This window comes from Giraffa tippelskirchi, chromosome 5 (genome assembly GCF_054371585.1).
Source record: "Giraffa tippelskirchi isolate mGirTip1 chromosome 5, T2T-mGirTip1v1.2.pri, whole genome shotgun sequence".
NCBI classification, from domain to species: Eukaryota; Metazoa; Chordata; class Mammalia; order Artiodactyla; family Giraffidae; genus Giraffa; species Giraffa tippelskirchi.
In genome coordinates this window covers 103,366,635-103,381,503 of record NC_137279.1, presented here as the reverse complement: position 1 = coordinate 103,381,503, position 14,869 = coordinate 103,366,635, and the positions used below count along the sequence as shown (strand labels likewise).

General features: G+C 48.7%; 1 protein-coding gene and 1 long non-coding RNA gene across 3 annotated transcripts; one reads left to right on the top strand and one right to left on the bottom strand.

Moving 5' to 3' along the window:
- Window positions 1-678: 678 nt before the first annotated feature.
- Window positions 679-10,618, top strand: LOC145507985 (3 beta-hydroxysteroid dehydrogenase/Delta 5-->4-isomerase). Of its 2 annotated transcripts, XM_081495548.1 has the most exons (4): window positions 679-734; window positions 871-1,089; window positions 5,623-5,787; window positions 9,397-10,618. In XM_081495548.1, exons 2-4 carry the CDS (start codon window positions 945-947, stop codon window positions 10,206-10,208), a joined length of 1,122 nt encoding a protein of 373 aa, XP_081351674.1. In that variant the 5' UTR covers window positions 679-734; window positions 871-944; the 3' UTR covers window positions 10,209-10,618. The 2 variants fall into 2 exon arrangements, with proteins under 2 accessions (XP_081351674.1, XP_081351673.1); XM_081495547.1 differs by having other exon boundaries at window positions 679-1,089.
- Window positions 9,995-13,801, bottom strand: LOC145507986 (uncharacterized). The gene is made up of 2 exons (XR_014055271.1): window positions 11,802-13,801; window positions 9,995-11,301 (listed from the first exon to the last, which is right to left on the bottom strand). It is a non-coding gene; the product is annotated as an uncharacterized LOC145507986 (long non-coding RNA).
- Between the last annotated feature and the right edge of the window lie 1,068 nt (window positions 13,802-14,869).

The following is a 14,869-nucleotide window of genomic DNA, read 5'->3' as shown; positions in this document are numbered from 1 at the left end:
TTAGTGAAAGGACAGGAGAAACTGTAAGGGACCAAGGTGGTAATAGTTATGCTAACAGCCATACACCTACTCAAGTTGTACAAGTCATAGAACTAGATAGTTATCACCAGATAGCTTCCCTTCAGTGGTGCTCTTCCTCCAGAAACCCAGAGCTCTGCAGGGGGAGAGAAACTGAGGCTCCAGATACATTGGGTGGGAAAGAAAATTGCCTTCCACAGAATTTAGTGATTGGAGCTTCCATCACTGCAGATTTCTAAACTCTAAACTCTGCAAAACAGCAACATTTCAAAGAACACTCTGACAGAGGAGACAATGGGCTACAGTGGATCCACCTCACCCCCATGCCCTCCAGATGTATTTGCTGCACAAGGCAACAGTTCACATTGCTGGAGATTTCTCCCCATCCAATTTAAGTTCACAGATTGTGGATCCCAGGCAGCAGACGCTGACTGCCAGGAGTCCTGTTGAGGGTAAAACCAAGAATCTTTATCGCGCTGTGGCCTCGAAACTTGCTCTCTCTTCCTATGCCTTGGAGGAATGAGAGATATAAGGCAAAGCTCACTACCTCTCGGAGAGGAAGTGAGGCAATGTGAGCGATGAGTACATTGTAAGAGTTCAAGGCTGATTGGGCTGAGTCAGAGGCAGCAGCACATAAAGCTCTCTCCAGTCCCGCCTTTTGGAGATCTGGGGACCAGAACCCAGCTGCTTTCATCTGGCTTGCCACAATCTGACTGGTTAGAGCTTTCTCACTTTCTTTCTGCTACTCCTGGGAGGGGGACACAAGGGATTTTTGCAAAAATGGAATAGAAGGAACACAGAGTGTCTCTATGAGCATGGAATCACCTGAACTCTCTTTGTGGCTCTCTCCAGCATCGTCCTCCCGCCCAGTCTGCTCCCCAGTGCTTTCTGGTTCCTGGTGAGCGTTTCTGTGCTCAGATTTGACCATGGCAGGGTGGAGCTGCCTCGTGACCGGAGGAGGAGGATTTCTGGGCCAGAGGATCATCCGCTTGTTGGTAGAGGAGAAGGATCTGCAGGAAATCCGGGTGCTAGACAAAGTCTTCAGACCAGAAGTTCGAGAGGAATTTTCTAGTAAGTGAGCTCGAGTCACGGGTGTGTAGCACCCTTTGAAGACCTACGTGGGTGTGGGGGAGGGGGTTCTTGTCTAGCAGCTTAAGGAAAGTTGTAGCCAAATCAAGGCTAATCCCGTTATCAGAAAGGAAGGTCACAGATGGGGTAATACCATGGCATAATCACAGGTTGTGTCAGAAGATGGGGTAGGATAATACATGGTGCAGTCCCAGATGGGTCAGGGGTCCCAACCCAGGGTGAGAGGGTGGGCCGTGGGGACCAGACACTTGGAGTCTGTTCTTCTCATCTAGAAGATCGTGTTTCAATTTTCTCCCTTGTCCACGCGTCTTCTGTGTTTCAACTTATTACTTGTTGTGTACTGTCTGCAAAGGATGAGCCAGTGCTGTTAACCTGGAGATGCCACCAGTGGGTTCCGGAGCTTCTTGATTGCCCTTGTCTTTCTGTGGCTTCACTGAGCATCTCTGTTGAAGGTCAAATAGAAGGAAGAGAGGGTGAAGCGTGTGAGTGTGTGTATGTGTCTGTGAGTGTGTGTGTGAATGAGAGAGAGAGGGAATTAAAGAAGGAGCCAGAAAGAGGGGGGAGGAGAGGATGCACAGGCATGCAACAAAGAGCCAGAAATAGATCTAGAGGCAGCGTGAATGGAGACACACCTCGCGTGGATTCCCTGTACGTCTCTTTGTACTAGTCACCTCTCTCCTCATCATCACAAGGACTTGACTACAGAATCTGCTATAGCAGCTCATGGCTCTCTTTCCTGATTGCTGCCCATGGTGCCAAGGCAAACACTTGATTTATAGTGTATTTTCCAACCTGCTTTGCTCCCGGATCCTCAAAATAACCTTGTGAGGAAGGTAGGAGAGGTTAACACCCACCTGGACAATGAGGAATTGAGGTCAACAAAGGTAAATCGACTTGTCGAGGTCTCTGGGATTGATGGGGAGCAGAGCTCAGACGAGCCCCAGTCAATGGCCCGAGGGCCAACTCTTGACAAAGTGAGTCTTCAGTCTCTCCCATTTCCTGCCTGTGTGCCCCCAAACCAACTCCCTGTCTCCCCTCCCCAGCCCTGGTGGACTGGCCATCTACACACAGACCCTGGCTGCCCAGGACTCCCCTCCCCACTTAAAGTCCCCCTCCCCAGCTCACTCTCCTGGACCTTGCCCATCGCTCTGTTCTCCTTTCCCCTCCCCGACCTCTGCAAACATCCTGTTTCCTCTACCCTCTGCTTCAACAGTGTCATTGATTTTTTTAAAAAAATTTCGCAAATGATTAACACCAACCTTTTGCGGTCCCTACATGCCAGCAATATATGCAGGCTGATGACTTATGCCCAGAGAGAGTGATGCTCAACCTAGTGGAAGAGCTCTCAAGGGGAATAAGCCAGGTGCTGTTGTGGGTGGGCAGGGGCCTCTGTCAAGGTAACGATAGAGAATACTTATGGGGTTCTTTTTGTGCCAGGCTCTGAGCCCAGCATTTTACGTGTGTCAACTCATTCGCTCCTCATCACAACCCTCTCTCTGGGATGGGTAACAGTGTCTCCGGTTTATTTTTTTCTTTTTTTTATGAGAATACAGGCATAGAAGAATCCAGTCAATTTGGGCTGCTATAACAAAATACTGCAGGCTGGATATCTTATAATCTGAAATGTATTGGTCATAGTTCTGAAGTCTGTGTGTGTGTGTGTGTGTGTGTGTGTGTGTGCCTAGTCGCTCAGTCATGTCCAACTCTTTGTGACACCATGGACTGTAGCCCACCAGGCTTCTCTGTCCCATGGGATTTTCCAGGCAAGAATACTGGAGTGGGTTGTCATTTCCTCCTCCAGGGGATCTTCCCAACCAGGGGATCGAACCTGCACTCCCTGTGTCTCCTGCATTGCAGGTGAATTATTTATCTGCTGAGCCACCTGAAGTCTGGAAGTCCAAAATCAAGGCAGGGTCAAGTTCTGGTCAGAGGTCTCTTCCTGGTTCATAGCTGCACCATCTTGCTGTGCCCTCTCTCGGTGGAAGGCATGAGGGATCTCTCTGGGGTCTTTGCTATAAGAACATTAATCTTGTCCATGCTCTACCTTCATGATCTCATAACCTCCCAAAGGCCCCTAACTCCTCACACCATCACATTAGGATTTCAAGAATGGCTCTGAGGGGACAGAAGCATGCAGACACAGCAGAGGTTAACTAACTTGTTTAAGGTCCCACCTCAGGAGACACCGGTTCGATCCCTGGGTCAGGGAGGTGCCCTGGAGGAGGTCATGGCAACCCAATCCAGTATTCTTGCCTGGAGAATCCCATGGACCTAGGAGCCTGGGGGCAACAGTCCGTAGGGTCGCAAAGAGTCACACACGTCCTGGCTGCAGTATCTGTGCTCTCAACCACTAGTCAGTGTAGTAGCTCCTCTCTGGGCCTCCCTCCAATCCAGCTCTCAACAGGTAAGCTTACATCGCGTATTCAGTCTATGCAAAACACTGGCCAAGCCCACAGAAGCTTGGGGGAGGAGGGAGCTAAGGATTCCAGCTGAGGCATCTACAGCGCCCTCTGCTGGTCACTCTGCATCCCTGCAGACTAACGGGTGAGCGGTCTTTCCTCACTTGGCCTTTGAGCCCGGTCTTAGGAAGTCAGCCTTGAAAGAGAGGAAGAGGAAGGGACAGGCAGGGCAGAGGTGGGGACACAATCAGAAAATTCTGCTCTCCAGCTAACTCCTCTGCCTTTCTCCCACTGTGTGGCCTTTTTGGAGCGGAAGGGGCTGGGGCGGAGCTAATCTCAAAGAGGCTTAAAGGAGAGCAGATGGTTTTATCAAGTTGTAACCTAAGAAGGAAATTCAGTCTATGAGGTCTCTACCTTCACGATCTAATAACCTCCCAAAGGCCCCTAACTCCTAACACCATCACATTGGGATTTCAACAATGGATCTGAGGGGACACAAACATACAGACCAGGTGTAGCAGAGGTTAATTAACTTGTTCAAGGTCCCACACCTGGAAAATGGCAAAACTGGATTTGAACCCAGGTGGTCTGGCTGGCTTCCCTGGTGGCTCAGTGGTAAAGAATCTACCTGCAACACAGGAGATTTTTCACTCTGGATTTCTCTCTCACTGTTCTCTGGCCTCCACTGCGCATTTCGTTTAAATTGACTGATCCTGAACGGCTCTGCTGTCCTGCAAGTGGGTGATGTGACAGCAAGCAAGGCTTGAAGGCAGGTGGGCAGGCTGGAGCCTTCGTTAGAAGTGCGACTTAAGACTATTCCTCTGAGCCTGGATGTCCTCACCTGTAAAGTGGAAATCGGAATCCCTGTCTCATGAGATGGCTGGGAAAGGAAATTAGAAAGCTGAAAGTCATGCGTGAAATAAATAGCACAAAATAAGTGCAGGGTACTTATCCAACCTCTATGTGCGGCATTTATTTCTTGGGCTAATCTAAGGTAGGGCTTCCCTGGTAGTTCAGACAGTAAAGAACCTGGCTGCAATGCAGGAGACCCGGGTTTGACCCCCAGGTTGGGAAGATTCCTTGGAGAAGGGAAAGGCTACCCACTCCAGTATTCTTGCCTGGAGAATCTCATGGACAGAGGAGCCTGGCAGGCTACAGTCTGTGGGGTCGTACAGAGTAGGACACAACTGAGCGACAACACTAATCTGAGGTGATGATGTTGTGCCACCTCCAGTGGGCTTCAGAGGAGCCGGAGACCCTGATGACATCTCTGTGACCCTTGGCTGAGATGGCTAGAATGTTAGTCTCTTGGTAGCTGGCTCATTTTCAGCACTGATATCTTCTGATGATGATATCTAATCAGAGCTCTTGCAGTTAAATCCACCATTGAGGCCCATTCTAAATTCCTGTTAAAAAGCACCACCATCCTCTTAATCACTCAAGTGGGAAAAACTCGGGCTGCCTTTGACTCTTCCTCTCAGCCCATCTCCAGTAAGAACCAGGACCTGGAAGGTAAGGTCTGAAAGTCAAACCTTGTGTATTTCTCTTCTCAACTCCCTCTGCTAGATCCTGGTTCCAGTCTTCCTCATGTGAACTGTGGTGCATGGCCCGATTAATCCCTCAAACACCTTGCTTTCTCTTAGCCACCCCCCACCTTGATCCACTTTATATAACACTGCAGCCGGGGTTTGCTTCCTACACCAAAACTCTTGCTTACATTTCTCCTTTAATTCCAAACCCATACCCGATTCCCCATTTCATTTAATTTGAATTAAATGCAAATTCTTTCCTTAATGAATTTTATACATGCCCCATGAGTCTCTTTCACAATTTCATGTTCCAGGCACTCTTGACTCCTTATAGCTCAAACTCTCTTTTTTATCTTTTTTGGAAGGAGATGGGATGGAAAGAGATGTTTGCTCTTTCTCAAGAAACGCTGTGCATTCTGATTCCTGTGTCCTTGTTGACTTGCTCCTTCCATGGGCTGTTCACCTCTCCTCCCTATCTCTCCTTCCCCTCAGTCTACCTGTCCTTAAAGACCTAGGTAAAATGCACCTTTATCAGGAAACTTTCAGATTCCGAGAGCCTTCCAGTGACCTGCCTCCTGTTCACACAGAGCTCCAGAGCAAGATCAAGCTGACCCTGCTGGAAGGAGACATTCTGGATGAGCAGTGCCTGAAGGGGGCCTGCCAGGGCACCTCGGTGGTCATCCACACCGCCTCTGTCATCGATGTCAAGAATGCTGTCCCACGAGAGATCATCATGAACGTCAATGTGAAAGGTACAGGATCTTGGGGAGGAACTGGAGGGAGGTGGGCCAGTGAGGATCAAAAGCCAGGATAAGGGAGGGGGAGCCTGGTGAACACCTGCTGGGTGGACACCAAGCGTTTTTGCTCATCACCACCAACAGAGGTTCCTGGTGGCTCGGAGAGTAAATAATCTGCCTGCAACTTGGGAGACCCGGGTTCAATCCCTGGGTTGGGAAGATCCCCTGGAGGAGGAAATGGCAACCCACTCCAGTATTCTTGCCTAGAGAATTCCATGGACAGAGGATCCTGGTGGGCTACAGTCTGTGGGGTTGCAAACAGTCAGATACGACTGAACGACTAACACTTTCACACACTTTCTTACAATCAACAGAGATTCACAGTCATCATCCTCAGTTTTTTAGATGAGGAAACTGGGGCTGAGACAGGCTAAATAACTTGTTTAAGGCCCTATGGAGAGGAGTGAAAAGGCCAGAATTTAAACCCACGCCTCTGTAAGTCCAAAGGCCACAAAAACCTTTCTGCTGGTCTAACCAAGTGTTGACTCAACCCCAACCTCAAGCTCTTGTTCTCCAACCACCTCCTGCCTCCACTGCATTGGAGCCAGAACTTACAAGTGCCTCCTTGGTCATCACATTAGCCCTTCTGTGTGGCTATAAGGTGGGGGTCACAGTATGGCCAAGAACTAACTAACAGCTTTGTGATACGAGGTGCCCCCAGGTCAGGAGTGATGGGCCACAGCTCTGGGCTGGTTTCCTTCAGGCAAGACTTCCTGCAAAGGAAAGATCATAAGGGTAGTGAGAATGTTGAGAGAACTTCTACTCACCCTCGAGAAGAATTCCTCACAGGAAAACTACCAAAGCTGGTTCACAGTGGTCTGGCAGTACAGAATTAGCCAGCACTGGTTTCCTTGTAATATCTTCTTAATAAGACTAGTTTTACATTGTCCATAACACCATCTCTTCAGGTCACTTGCGCAGTCGCTCAGTTGTGTCTGACTCTTTGCGACCCCATGGACTGCATCATGCCAGGTCTTCCTGTCCTTCACTATTTCCCAGAGTTTGCTCAAACTCATGTCTACTGAGTCAATGATGCTATCCAACCATCTCATCTTCTGTCACCCCCTTCTCCTCCTGCCCTCTATCTTTCCAGCATAAGGGTCTTTTCCAATGAGTCACCTCTTCGCATCAGGTCACCAGAGTATTGGAGCTTCAATTTCAATTCACTACCAGGTCTTTTTTTTTTTTTTTTCCGTTCATTTTTTTTGCTCTGCCACATGGCACATGGAATCTTAGTTCCCTGTCCAGGGATCGAACTCATGCCCTCCCGCTTTAGAAGCAGACCACCAGGGAAGTCCCACCAGGTCTATTACTGAAGAGTAGCTCCTAGCCAGGTGCCCAAAGTATAGCATCTTAAGATCTTTATCCCTTAAATGCTTGCTGGCTCTCTCTGAATTGTAGCTTTCCAATCTACTTTAAATCTAGACACATTTGCTCAAGGGATTAGCTTAAATCCCTTATTAGCTTGCTATGTAGTATCCTCCTCTGATCCCTAGAGGCCAGTCTCTCTAGAACCACAGCATCCCAACCCCCAGCACATCTGCCTTCCACACCCTGCCCACCAGAATTAGTCTACTCAGAGACTCTTTTTCTAAAGCAACGCTTTGCTTTTGCGTCTCTGGCCTAAAATCACAGTCTCAAAAAAGACCCTTTCTAGTTCTGCCTTAGCCATACCCTTGGTTACCCCCAAATTGCCAGAAGAGTGCTAAGATTAATGGGTCTTGAGTTTTCAGCTCCCCTACTCCATAATTTCCTACTCTCCACAGCTCCCAACAATAGGGGATTTGAAATCCCTGGGAAGAGTTAGAGGCCTCCATTGACTAAAACTAGTATCACTGTATCACTGTCTGGTTTAGAAAATGCTTCACAATCGTGGTCATTTCTTCTCGTGCAATTTACGTGAGTGCATGCTCAGTGGCTCAGTTGTGTCTGACTCTTTGGCCCCATGGACCATAGCCCATCAGGCTCCTCTGTCCATGGGGTTCTCCAGGCAAGAATACTGGAGTGGGTTGCCATTTCCTTCTCCAGGGGATCTTCCCAACCCAGGGATCACATATGTGTCTCCTGCACTGCCTGCATTGGCAGGAGATTCTTTACCATTAGCTCTGAGTTATCTCTGCTTTTAGATTTAAATTTTTTTAATAACGCTGTCTTTCCTGAAAATAAAATTGCACAAATATGTTAAAAAGTTTTTTTAAAAAAATAGCACTTCAAAATGATGTTTTTTTCCAGGAAATCATTTCTTTCCTGTAGGGAAGACTCTGGGTTACCTCTGCTGCTGCTGCTGCTGCTAAGTCGCTTCAGTCGTGTCCGACTCTGTGCTACCCCGTAGACGGCAGACCTCTAGGAGCTAAAATTCTCTCCAGGATGAGGAATTCTACAGGATCCTCCCATGACAGATATTACCAGCAGAGGGCGCACTCCTTTCTGGGTCTTCACCAGGCTCAATATATAAGGCCATTGCCAGGCTCCAGAATACTAGTATTGATAAATGGTTTACCGCCCCAGCTTTTCATACCTGAGTAAAAGGAGTCATAGTCAGAATTAGGAGTGGCCTTTGCAAGAAGCAAAATCAGAAACACAGTTCGGATCTCCAGCTTCTCCCCAGAACCCACCATTCATTTGCTCAATGACAAAAAGTCCTTGTGAAAATTTTTTATTGGTCTTCAAAAAAAAGATAAGAAAATAACAACAATTCAACATATATTTAGGAGTATATATTCCTTGCATCTTGCCTGGAGAATCCCCTGGACAGGGAGGCTAGTGGGCTACAGTCCATAGGATCACAAAGAGTTGGACACAACTGAAGGGACTTAGCATGCACGCTCGCATTACTTACATACAACTCTGTGTGTGTGTGTGTGTGTGTTTGTGTGTGTGTGTGTGTGTGATGTGAGTCCTTCAACTGTCCTGCCACGGACCAGAGTTGTCCTTATTCTAAGAGAATGGCCTCCTAATTTTTTAAGTTTACAACAGCTGTCTTTAGGACTTCCCTGGTGGCTCAGACGGTAAAGAAGCTACCTGCAATGCAGGAAACACAGGTTCAGTCCCTGAGTTGGGAAGATTCTCTGGAGAAGGACATGGCACCCACTCCACTATTCTTGCCTGGAGAATTCCATGGACAGAGGAGCCCAGCAGGCTACAATCCATGGGTTTGCAGAGTCGGACATGACTAAGGAACTAACACTTTCACTTTTTCATTTCAGCCCACCTTTAATGAGGTGCTGGAGATGACAAATGATCATTTTAAAATTTCTTTACTCTGCAAAATGTAAAGTGGTAACTCATTCTTTTCCAACATTAAAAGTACAAACATATTCTATATAAATCCCAAAAGTCCATGAAATCCAAATGCTTGCAGTCCAGAACCCAAGTCTTGTTCTCCTTTCATTTTTTCATTTTCGCTTTTGTCTTATGGCTTTAACATGGTTGGCTCTTAGCCAGAGACAATGCACTGCTCAGATGTATTAGCCACTGAACTTCAGGACGAGGGGCAGACACAGTCCATGGCAGGGCTGGCCCTGGGCTGTGTCCTGACACTGACGGTGGGCTCCCTTCGGGCAGGTACCCAGCTGCTGTTGGAGGCCTGTGTCCAGGCTAGCGTGCCTGTCTTTATCCACACCAGCACCATAGAGGTGGCTGGGCCCAACTCCTACAGGGAGATCACCCAAGATGGCCACGAAGAAGAGCATCGTGAATCGGTATGGTCCTCTCCATACCCATACAGCAAGAAGCTTGCTGAGAAGGCTGTGCTGGGAGCTAATGGGTGGGCTCTGAAAAATGGTGGCACCTTGTACACTTGTGCCTTGAGGCCCATGTACATCTTCGGGGAGGGGAGCCCATTCCTTTCTGCCTACATGCACGGAGCCTTGAAGAACAACGGCATCCTGACCAATCACTGCAAGTTCTCCAGAGTCAACCCAGTCTATGTTGGCAATGTGGCCTGGGCCCACATTCTGGCCTTGAGGGCCCTGCGCGACCCCAAAAAGGTCCCGAATATCCAAGGACAGTTCTACTACATCTCAGACGACACACCTCACCAAAGCTACGATGACCTCAATTACACTTTGAGCAAAGAATGGGGCTTCTGCCTGGATTCCCGGATGAGCCTTCCTATTTCTCTGCAGTACTGGCTTGCCTTCCTGCTGGAAATAGTGAGCTTCCTGCTCAGGCCAATTTACAAATATAACCCCGGCTTCAACCGCCACCTAGTGACTCTTTCAAACAGTGTGTTCACCTTTTCCTATAAGAAAGCTCAGCGAGATCTGGGGTATGAGCCCCTCTACACTTGGGAGGAAGCCAAGCAGAAAACCAAGGAGTGGATTGGCTCCCTGGTGAAACAGCACAAGGAGACCCTGAAAACAAAGATTCACTGACCTAGGAGTGACAAGGATGGGAATGTGGACATGTGGGTATGGTTAGTAGATGTCTATCGAGCGCTCCCCTTGAGGCTTCATACAGAAAGTAACACAGACCCAAGCCTGGGTCCTCCTGCCTCCCTTTTAGAAGATGCTCATCTTACCATCTGCCTTCCACCAGACACTGTCTCTGTCACTGGCCCAAGTGGAAGCTTTCTTCCCTACCTGCCTCCAGGGGACAGACAAGGTGATCTGCTGCAGCTGCTGGTACCAAAATCTCAGTGGCAGATTCTGAGTTGTTTGGGCTCTTTTAACTTCGAGTTTTGCCTCTTAGTTCCACTTTCTTTGTTGAATGTGAAAGCATTTCTTTTAAAAGTTCATATTCCCTCATGCAGCTCAATAAAAATGATCAATGTTTTCATGACTAATCTGGAGGAAGTTGCGGTTTACGTGAATACATTCTCTTTGGTTTTCCCCTCCATTTCCAGATATCAGCCTTTTCTATTCAGAGAAGCAGCATGGGACGGGGTTGGGCAGAGTGTTGGGGAGGTGGACAATAGAATTAACAAGGACTTACTATGTTTCAGGCACCTACTGAATGACTCACATATATCACTTATTTAACCCTCACCAGAAACCTACGAAGTAGGGATGACTGACTATTCCTTTTTATGCATAAGGAAACATGTTCACAATCACACTAACTAGTGAGAGACTGGGACATTTAACCCAGATAAACTGACTTGAAAACCCTTATCTGCCACTGAATTGTGTATGCTGCTGGTGAATGAGCTGCCAGGGTGCAGCGGGAGCACTGGACATGGGGTACTGATTCTTGGGAGAGCCCAGATCTCTTGGGTCACCTCCTTCTTGCCCGGTCCTGTGCAGGAGACACCCTGGGACCAAGGAGAGCCCCTCACCGAATCTGGGAGGTTTTCCTACCCTTATCAGCTGGGAGGAGAGGGAGAAGCCAGCTCCACTAGCAGTGCCAGCATCCTTGAAGGTCCCTAGAACACACTTGGATGTATGTGTGTGCTGCCCACTCTGGTAACTCAGAAGCCAATAATCCAGCGTTCTTTCAGATCACACAATGAAGCCACATGACGGGTTCCTAGGAAAGTAAAGGGAACAGATGTGAATGTCCCTGAAAATGTCTCTCCCACTCCATGCAAAAGTAGAGATTGAGCTCCTCCAGATTTAGCTCCGGCTCCTCCTCCTCCCCCTTCCTCCTCCCCATCTCTCCCTCACCCTGCCTCCTCTCTTCCCTTCCCTCTCTCCTCCTCCGCCTCTTTCCCTTCCCTCCATCTCTCCCTAACCACTAGTCCTCTCATCCTTCTCCGTTTCCCCAAGGAAGGGAGGCCAGTCGGGACATGTCTGGGGACTTGAATGAGGGCGTGTTCATTACCAGATTGGAGAACAGTCAAAAGAGACACGGTCAGACCAGCAAGGAACGTGTGACCCGAGCAGGAGAGGAGGTGGCCCGGGGGGTCAGTGGCGGGGAGGCAGGTCTGTCTCGTCTAGAGCAGGGTGTCGCCTGTCTCTGTGAGCCCCGGCCACAACCAGAGTCACACCCAGCACCAAGATGGCCTCTCTCTTACCCAGGGAACTTACAGATTATGAATTCAGTTGAATTTGATGACCGCCAAGGAGATCGTTTAAGTACTCGCTCTTAAGGAGAAAAGAGACAAATCACTCTGGCCCGGAGGAACAGGTTTCCATCACCTTCAAAAACCCAAAGGGGAAAAAATTAAAAAACAACAACAACAAGGGACAGAGGATCAGCCCTGGGAGATCAGTAAATGGTCCCGGGCGTGAGACAAAGTGAGAGATGGAACACCCGCTTCCTGCCTTCCTCCAGTACACAAAACCCAAGAGGCAGCCTCTGTCCAGCCTGGTAAGATGTGCAAACCCTCATATGTTTATACCGATAAGGAAGGGAGGAAGGGAGGGTGGTGGAGACGGAGACAAATTTCACTCCCGTCGTTTTTAGTCTAGTGAAATCCCGCAAACATAAACCCACCAGAGCTGTTCTCCCAGGGGAGGGAGGTGGCATTGTCACCAAAGGGCAAGCGGGGGTTGGTGTGAGAGAAGAAAGAGGAGAGCGGATCTGGCTGGCTGTTGGCCTCAACTGAATGAGCATAAAGACCTGGGAATGCTTTGACCAACGAAGCAGCGTCCTTACTGACACTGGGCTCCCTGACACCCGCGCGGGATGGTCCGAGCTCGTGCACAGGAGCCCTAGGTGCACTACAGGGGAAACACCGCACGGGGGCAGCAGAGAACCGGAGGGAAGATGGAAACCGCCCCGCAGCACCGTTCCGCTCCCCGCCCCTCCACACACACCTGGGTGACTGCATGCGGTACGGGTGAATGAGGGAACCAAAGTCAGCCACGTGCTCGGCCACCCGGTGAAGTGCTCTGGATACTGAGTCTGGAGAACGGAGCTGAACAGACGTTATCGGGAAAAGCCTCAAGGATGAGGTGGGACCGCAGCTAGGTCTTGGAGGAGAGAGCTGGGACGTAGGCAGGAACTGAGTGAGGTGGTCCAGGCAGCGGGAAGCTGAGCAGTGGTGGGGGGAGGCGGGGGAGGGGCTGGGAGAGAGGACACAGGTCCTCCAGGTGAGAAGGGTTTGCCAGGGGAGATTAGGTAGTTTAGACTGCCCCACAAGCGTGAGGAGGCAAGCCTCAGAGGGCCGAGGTGGAGCTGGCAGGAGAGTGACTGGCCTGGGGAAGGAGAGGCAGAAAAGCGACAAAGGACCTGAAGGGGCTGGAGGAAGGCAGACCAGACAGCTATGGTGGAAACTGCAGGACAACTACAATATTCTCAATTACTTTATTAACAAATAGATGAGGACAGTGACAAAACCCAACCTCACAATTTCTCCTCTCATAAGAAATCCCAAATATCCCCAAAAGAGTCAAAATCTGGGAGCTCTGGGATCAAGACCTACCTTCTCCCTGAAGGCCTGAATCCTTCTAGGCAGCCTGGCCCACCCCAGAATGGATAGAGCAATTCAAGTCTGGATCACACTTCATGTGTACTCTAGGTTTTTTTCTGCAGAAATTTCACTGTGTTTAATGACAAGGTGCTAACCTGGATCTTGCTGGGGTGTACTGTAATATATGATACATACCCTTATAACCTTGTTAAAATCCAGAAGAAATCTGAATTCCAAAACATATCTAGCCCTGAGGGTTTTGGATAAAATAATGTGAACCTCAACCAGCAGAATTTTGAACCAAACGTGGTTCTAACACACTTTATATGAGTGTGTGTGTGCTCAGTCGTTCAGTCCTGTCTGACTGTTTGCAGACCCATGAACTGTAGCCCGCCAGGCTCCTCTGTCTATGGGATTTCCCAGGCAAGAATACTGGAGTGAGTTGCCACTTCCTCCTCCAGGGGACCTTCCCGACCCAGGGATCGAACCCGCATCTCTTATGTCTCCTGCATTGGCAGGCAGGTCCTGGACCACTAGCACCACCTGTGCCTGCTAAGTCACTTCAATCATGTTGGACTCTTTGTGAACCTATGAACCATAGCACACCAGGCTTCTCTGTCCATAGGATTCTCTAGGCAAAAATACTGAGGTGGGTTGCCATTCCCTCCTCCAGTGAGTCTTCCCGACTCAGGGATTGAACCTGCATCTCTTTCATCTCCTGCATTGTCAGTCAGGTTCTTTACCACTAGTGCCACCTGGGAAGTCCCATATATATAATAATACTCAGTCAACATCCAAAAGTAGGTTCGCTTATTATCCTAGCCTGATATACGAGGAAATGGAGACAGAGAGGTAAATAACTTGCTCAAGGTCATCCAGCAAGTTGTGGTTCAGTTCCAGGAATAAAAAGCTTTTGACTTCAAAGATCTTACATAAAGATGGCAAACTCACATGCCTGCAGGAGCCAGGTACCATGTGTAAGGGAGGCAGGCAAGAGCTAAGAGGCCTCAGGGAGTAGGGGGGAGTGTGGCATGCAGGGGAGCACATACTTCATCTCAGGGGGGCAGCAGTCACAGAGCCCCCTCCCGTGACTCAAGTGGGAATACACCCCAAGTCACCAGATCTTCTGACTCTTCAAAGAAGGCAAAGCTTCCTAATTTTTTATGTGAAATCTTTTGATTTCTAAATACTGTCAACTAATTCTAAATTTTAAAAACAGTGTGAAGACCAGTTCTGGGAATGGGACCAGTGTGGGTTAGTGCTCAAATTTTATGAGTAATAGCTTATTTCTTTAAAAATGGGCGGTGAGGTGTTGAAGGCAAGCTGTTCATTTTTGGCGCTAGGTCTCGAGTATACGTAACATTATCTTCTGTACTTTTCCGTATGTTTTATATAGGTTATAATTTTTAATACATTAATTTTGATTTTAAAAGAGTTCAAAATAACAAAACACATCTGTGGGCTGGACTGACACCTAAGGCTTCTGGTTTTGCATCTCTGCTCTCAGTCTAGTGGGAGCAATAAAATATGAGGCATGGTGAGTTCTGTAGACAGTAAAATGTACCAAGTGTCCTTAGAAAGGTAAAATGCTTTTGGAGGGTCCTCTCTGGGTAAGGTACTCCACAAAGCCCTTGCACTGGGGCTTGACGTTGACAGATGGGTAGGACTTCAACAGGCAGAAATGTGGGGGAATGTATGCCAGGCAGAGGCGATAGAGACAGGAAAGATGCAGAGGTGAGA

What these genes read in the sequence shown, in the direction of transcription:
- LOC145507985 (XM_081495548.1), top strand. Translation starts at nt 945, where the DNA reads ATGGCAGGGTGGAGCTGCCTCGTGACCGGAGGAGGAGGATTTCTGGGC. An exon ending in AGTTCGAGAGGAATTTTCTA is followed by an intron (nt 1,090 to 5,622) that starts GTAAGTGAGCTC and finishes CTGTTCACACAG; the next exon opens with AGCTCCAGAGCAAGATCAAG. An exon ending in CATGAACGTCAATGTGAAAG is followed by an intron (nt 5,788 to 9,396) that starts GTACAGGATCTT and finishes CCCTTCGGGCAG; the next exon opens with GTACCCAGCTGCTGTTGGAG.